This window comes from Ziziphus jujuba, chromosome 7 (assembly GCF_031755915.1).
Source record: "Ziziphus jujuba cultivar Dongzao chromosome 7, ASM3175591v1".
Lineage (NCBI taxonomy): Eukaryota > Viridiplantae > Streptophyta > Magnoliopsida > Rosales > Rhamnaceae > Ziziphus > Ziziphus jujuba.
Genome location: NC_083385.1, coordinates 12,867,808 through 12,874,920, shown reverse-complemented (window position 1 = coordinate 12,874,920; position 7,113 = coordinate 12,867,808). Strand labels below are relative to the sequence as shown.

General features: G+C 39.1%; 1 protein-coding gene across 1 annotated transcript; it reads right to left on the bottom strand.

Moving 5' to 3' along the window:
• Positions 1 to 2,057: 2,057 nt before the first annotated feature.
• Positions 2,058 to 2,917, bottom strand: LOC132804393 (soyasapogenol B glucuronide galactosyltransferase-like). Its single transcript, XM_060818692.1, has one exon. The coding sequence runs from the start codon at positions 2,758 to 2,760 to the stop codon at positions 2,299 to 2,301; it is 462 nt and encodes a 153-aa protein (XP_060674675.1). The 5' UTR covers positions 2,761 to 2,917; the 3' UTR covers positions 2,058 to 2,298.
• Positions 2,918 to 7,113: the final 4,196 nt, after the last annotated feature.

The following is a 7,113-nucleotide window of genomic DNA, read 5'->3' as shown; positions in this document are numbered from 1 at the left end:
TATATTATTTAAAATATTGACATAAAAATTTTATTACCATTGGTTTACTAATTACTTTCCATGTATTAAATAAAACAAAAACAATAATAATTTTACTAATTATTTTAAATTTTATATATTTTGAATTATTTATATTTTATTTGGTTTGGTTTGGATTTATTTTATTAGTTTTATTCTTTTTAAGCCGACCTAAACTAATTTGACCATCGATTTTGAATTTTTAATATCGTTGCAATTAAATAACAATGAAAGAACCATTCCAAAAAAAGTTGAAATGGATTGGTTGATTTGATCGATTAATCTTTTTTTTTTTTTTTTTTTTGGCACACCTCTAATGCTAGGCTATAATTTCATTTTATTTTTGACCGGAAAAATCCAACTAACATAACAAGTATAACAAAGAAATATAGTGAAAAAAGAAGGAATTTGGTACCTGGACTTGAAATTAATTACAGATTTTCATTTGCAAAATAAGAAACAAACAAACAATAGATTCAATTATTAAGCACAATAGGTAATCCATTGAAATTAAATTTGTGATTGAAACGAAAGTTGATCTCAAAATAGATAGACTTATTATTATTATTATGTATATGGAGATTCATCATTTATCACCTTTCAAAAAACTGATGATTGGAAAAAGCAAAAATTAGAAGAAGCTCATTTTGTACGAATGGATTACCTTAAACTATTTGTAAAGGATGAAGAATCAGTTTGCTGATACATTGACCACACTACTAGCTTCCATGATTAGGAGAAGATATTATATCTGACCAATAAAGTCTACAAACCAAATTGAAATTAGTATGAAGAAGAGTCGTAATAAATCATTTATAAAAAAAGATTAAGGTAAATCAGTGTGTTGGTGTCACGACCATCCTTCACAGTCCATCCTTATGAAGTTCATATATGATATATTACATGTAACGCCTGAAAAATGATGTTGATATATGATATATTATATTAATCAACAACCTTCAAGATTAACTTCATCAAACCACAAACACACGGTCACCAAACACCCCCCCCCCCGAAAAAAAAAAAAAAAAAAAAAACCCTACCACCTTGATGGTTGCCGCCCAAAAGTATAAATTTATATATTCCAAACAAGCGCCACAATGATCTTAAAATGTTCATTCCAACTTTGAGAGCTCCACTCTTCTTTTTCCACCTCATTTGACCTATTCTTAATTTATATATTAAAAAAATATATAAAATAGAAACTCACCCGGCTACCACGCAATTAAGATACCTAATTCACCAATAAAAACAATTAAGACACCTCAGACAAGACGTATGGAGATGCTTATTTTGATTTCAAACTTACAATAACACCACCTTTCAGCCAAAAAAAATAAAATTACAATAACTTCCCAATGTATTTTAGATTTATTTTGTATATTTTTTAACTGCGATTACATCCCATTACATCTCTTATTATTATTATTATTATTATTTTTTAATTTAGCACTCACACCTCAAACTTCGGTCAAGTGTTGCTATTAATGATTCGTGATAGTCAGTCTTTCAATATTTAAAAGACATATTTACCCCTCAAATGTTTGATCAAACAAACAGTAACATCTAAAATTTACTTTGTATTGGTACATTTTCGTAGTAAAGAGGCCATTGCATGGTTCCTACGGGCATAGGCTAATAGTAATGTTCACAACTTTTATTTGTAAAATTCTAGATTCTAATCACCTAATAATAATAATAGTTAATAACAATAATAAGACGAGACCATTGCATGAACAATAATAAAAAGAATAACCAAAGGGCATAAATGTCTTCTAACATAGGAGAGCTAGACTTTCAAAGAGGACATATCATAAAAGTCTCGAAGATGTCATTCACAAAACAACAATACTAATAATAATAATAATAATAATAATAATAATAATAATACAGTAATATAATAATATTAAATAGTAAATTCCAATTTCCAGTTTTTTACTTTGCATCTGATAGGTGTGGAATTAAATCTATATTTTATATATATATATATATATATATATAGAGTTCATATCTTATTCATACATAGAACTAGTAATTCATGAAATTAATAGGCGCAACATATTACGCTATGTGATGTACTGGTTATATATAGCTTTCCTTTCATTTTTTTAAATTCCATGACAACATAAAAAAGTTACGCAATAAGGAAGAAACAAATCAATATGATATTAGCAAAACAAAAAAAGTCAATATGACAAATTTAAAAATGGCAGATAATTTAAGGCAGGGCAGAACAACTGCTTTTGCAAACGATTTCCAAGGGCTCATGGGCTAGCTCTGTTATTTAACAGTCTTGGTCATCTTGAAGGACCTTAGCTCATTGATCAAATCCATCAAATTGGCATATGATGAACCCTCAGTTTCCACAGCCTTCTTTGCCTCATCTTTAAGCGTACCCACTCTCTTCCTTATATCTTCAGCTTCTTCCCCAACACCCATCAACAACTTCACAGCCTTCTCAACCTCCTCTCTCTTTACCAACGCTGTTCCTTCTTGTCCCCATTCTCTCCATTCTTTCACTCCCACAGCAACACCAATTCTCACCACATCAGTCAAAAACTTCTCGTTGAAAAATTGCTCCGCAAAAAGAGGCCAAGTGATCAATGGCAACCCTGCATTTAGACCTTCAAGTATCGAATTCCAACCACAATGGGACACCATCCCACCGGTTGCTGGATGGTCCAGAATCAGCACCTGTGGTGCCCAACCTTTTACTATAAAACCCCTTTTGCTTTCTTTCATTCTCTCTTCGAATCCCTCTGGAAAAATTTCCTCATATTCATCTTCTTTCCTTTTCCGAACTACCCAAATGAATGAGTGACCAGAAGCTTCAAGTCCATAAGCAATTTCTTTAAGCTGGGTGGCTGGTAATTTTGTTATACCTCCAAAACTAACGTAGAGAACGTGTGAAGTCCAGCCGCACCAACCAACCGCACCAACCACACAACCTCACCAACCACAGCCTCACCAACCACAGCCACCATTGTTGACAGCCACCATTGTTGATCAACAATTGTGGGCTAAGATGTTGAAAAGTGTGGCCTTGTAAGCCTATAAATAGGCTCCTTACCATTTCATGAAAACCAAGCCAAGAGAGCAAGAGAAAACTCCAAGAGAGAGAGTTGTTTAAGTTCCAGAGAGAACTTAAGAGAAGAGTGAGCAATTCCAGAGAGAATTGGAGAGTGAAGAGAGAGGTTCCAAGAGAGAATCCTCCATGAGAGAAGTTTTTATTTTTGTATTCTATTTTTAAGAGATTAATAGAATTCTTTTATTTTCTTCTCATATTTCTTCTCTAAAGTGGTCAGAGAACCACAACAAGTGGTATCAGAGCTCCTGGTTGAGAGCTTGGGTCCAAAATTTGAAGAAACAAAGCCATTGTTCTTCAAGTTGGTGTTTCGGAAAGTTGTTCAAATAATTAATTTGACAATCCCAGGTGAAAGTACCCGACGAGAGGAGAACAACGAAGTTCGCCGGAGAGAAAACGAACGTCCCACGCGCCCGCACGCGCCGCCTGAAATTTTTCTGCAACTGTTCACGCGCCCACGCGCCGCACGCGCCGTCTGGAGGTTGAAGACGACCACGTCATCAGCCACGTCAGCAGCCACGTCAGCACACCTGCCACGTCATCTGCCACGCCAGCCGACACGTCATCTGCCACGTGTCGCCACGTCATCTGCCACGTGGTGCCACGTCAGCACCATCTGCCACGTCAGCAATATTTTCTGAAATTACGGAAAAGCCCCTGAAGTTTCGGAAATTACGGAACAGCCCTGAATTATTGGAAATTACAGAGTGACCCCTGTAGTTTTCTGAAATTACGGTGAAGCCCCTGAACTATTGGAAATTACAGATTGACCCCTGAAGTTTCTGTATTTGCAGGTTGACCCAGAAATTTTGTGAAATTACAGTTTTGCCCCAAAATTTCTGGTAATTATATTTTGACCCCGGAAGAGTCAAGTCCACCATTTTCGGCCGTTCCGGACGCAACGGTTAACTCCGTTTTGCCAAATTCAGCTCCAATTTTGGTCAAGCCATAATGTCAATGGAAGAATCATCTTCGGGAGCTATGGTTAAGCTCACTGCCACAAATTATACACTTTGGAGACCTCGGATGGAAGATCTCCTCAATTGTAAGGATCTGTTTGATCCTATAGAAGCTAAAGGCGAAAACCCCGATCCCAGCAAAGTAGCAGAATGGAAGAAATTAAACAAGAAAACGATCGGTCAGATCAGGCAATGGATCGACCACAGTGTCTTCCATCATGTAGCGAAGGAAACGGATGCATATGCCCTCTGGACAAAATTGGAGGACATGTACCAGGCCAAGACTGCTCGGAACAAAGCCCTGTTGCTTAAGCGATTGGTACATCTAACATTACAGAGTGGAACTTCTGTAGCCGAGCATACCAGTGAGTTCCAGAGCTTGGTAAATCAACTATCTGCTGTGGATTACCAACTAGGGGATGAGGATCAGGCCCTCCTACTTCTAAGCTCTCTTCCAGACAGTTGGGAGACATTGGTAGTCTCTCTCAGCAATTCGGCCCCGAATGGCAAACTTACTCTGTCTATGGTTAAGGATGCCCTATTTAATGAAGAGGCCAGGAGAAAGGACATTGGCATGGATCAGTCACATGCCCTCGTCACAGAGAGAGGAAGACAGCAAAGAGGTGGTCGAGATAGGGGGAGAGGCAGGAGCAAGAGCAGAGGCAGATCTACAGATGGTAGAAAATCATCGTATAAGTGCTATCATTGTGGCCTGGAGGGTCACATGAAGAAGAACTGCAGAAAGTTGTTGAGAGAGCAGAGACTCCAAGGTAATCAGCCGAAGAAGGATGGAGAGACACTAGTCACTTGTACAGGAGAAGTGGCGCTCTGCTCCACCGAAGAAGAGACATGCCTTCATATATCAACCCAAGATGTTGAGTGGGTAGTCGATACTGCAGCATCCTACCATGTCACTCCACACAGAGATTTCTTTAAAACGTACAAAGCAGGAGACTTTGGTACAGTAAAGATGGGAAATTCCAGTTTCGCAAAGATTATGGGAACTGGTGATATTCAGATAAAAACGAATGTTGGTTGTACAATCACTTTGAAGGATGTCCGTCATGTTCCAGATCTTCGGCTTAATCTACTTTCGGGAGTAGCTTTAGACAAGCAAGGCTATGACAACTACTTCAGCAAAGGCACATGGAAAATGACGAAAGGTGCCATAGTTGTTGCCCGAGGACATATTTGTGGAACGTTGTACAAGACTCATGTGAAGATATGTGCAGACAGCCTCAATATTGCAGAAGGAGAGGCGTCTCAAAATCTGTGGCACCAGAGACTCGGTCACATGAGTGAAAAAGGATTGACCACTTTGGCAAGGAAGAAGCTTATCACTGTTTGCAAGGATGCTGCGCTAGATCCTTGTAATCACTGCTTGTTTGGTAAGCAACATAGAGTCTCCTTCAGTTTCTCTGCATCGAGAAAATCAGAGTTGCTTAGTCTGGTGCACTCTGATGTTTGTGGTCCCATGGAGGTGGAATCATTAGGTGGCAACAAGTATTTCCTGACCTTCATTGATGATGCTTCACGGAAGGTGTGGGTATATTTCTTGAAGACAAAGGACCAGGTACTGGATTACTTCAAACTGTTTCATACCATGGTAGAGCGTGAAACAGGAAAGAAGCTGAAATGTCTCCGCTCAGATAATGGAGGCGAATATACTTCCAAGGAGTTCGATGCCTACTGCAGAAGACACGGCATTCGACATGAGAAGACGGTCCCTCGCACCCCACAACATAATGGAATAGCAGAAAGAATGAACCGAACCATTATGGAAAAGGTCAGAAGTATGCTCAGTATGGCTAAGCTGCCAAAGCCATTCTGGGGAGAAGCTGTTCGTGCCGCCTGTTACTTAATCAACAGATCACCGTCAGTACCGTTGAATTTTGAAATTCCGGAGAAAGTGTGGTCGGGTAAGATTCCCTCCTACTCTCATTTAAGAGTGTTTGGTTGTATAGCTTATGTACATGTATCCAAGGAGCTCAGACAGAAGCTCGATGCAAGATCTACTCCATGCATCTTTATAGGATATGGAGACGAAGAATTTGGATACAGGTTATGGGACCCGAAAACCAAGAAGGTTATTAGAAGCAGGGATGTAGTATTCCAAGAAAACCAGAAAATGGAAGACATTGAAAAGCCCAGAATGTCTCCTAATTATAGTTCTAGTGCCGAGAATTTTTGTCCTAATCCAGCACCAGCACAAATAGCCACAGAGGATAATGAGGTGCATGAAGATATACCAGAAGCAGACCAGGAGGAAGAAGGGGATAATGAGCAGGGGGAGACTCAATCCTCTCAAGCAGCTGCAGGGCCATCACAGCGGTCAGATGATGGTACACCTCCTGAAACCAGTGGTTTACAAGTTCGGAGATCTGAGCGAGGCCGAATTCCATCAAAGAGATTTCCAGAATCTGAGTATATTCTGCTTACTGAAGAAGGGGAGCCAGAGAGTTTCCAGGAAGCTGTTTCTCTTCAAGAGAAGGAAAAGTGGCTGCAAGCAATGCAAGATGAGATGGAATCCTTGCAGAAAAATCATACTTATGAGTTGGTTAAGCTTCCAACAGGAAAGAAGGCACTAAAGAATAAATGGGTGTTCAAGCTCAAGAAAGATGGCAGCGGAAAGGTGGTGAAACACAAAGCCCGAATGGTGGTCAAAGGATTTCTTCAGAAGAAAGGAATTGACTTTGATGAGATTTTTTCACCAGTGGTAAAAATGACTTCAATTCGAGTCATTTTTGGTTTAGTAGCAAGTCTAAACCTAGAGCTTGAGCAGATGGATGTGAAGACAGCATTTCTTCACGGTGATTTACATGAAGAAATCTACATGGAGCAGCCAGAAGGATTTGAGGTTTCAGGGAAAGAAAACCTCGTATGCAAGCTAAAGAAGAGCTTGTATGGCCTCAAGCAAGCACCAAGACAATGGTATAAGAAGTTTGACTCGTTTATGGTGAGTCAAGGCTATAAAAGGACTGCAGCAGACCAGTGTGTTTACATTCAAAAATTTTCAGGTGGAAACTTCATTGCACTTTTGCTATATGTGGA

Bases quoted from the DNA above. Each gene is read 5' to 3' on its own strand.
- LOC132804393 (XM_060818692.1), bottom strand. From the start codon at position 2,760: ATGAAAGAAAGCAAAAGGGGTTTTATAGTAAAAGGTTGGGCACCACAG.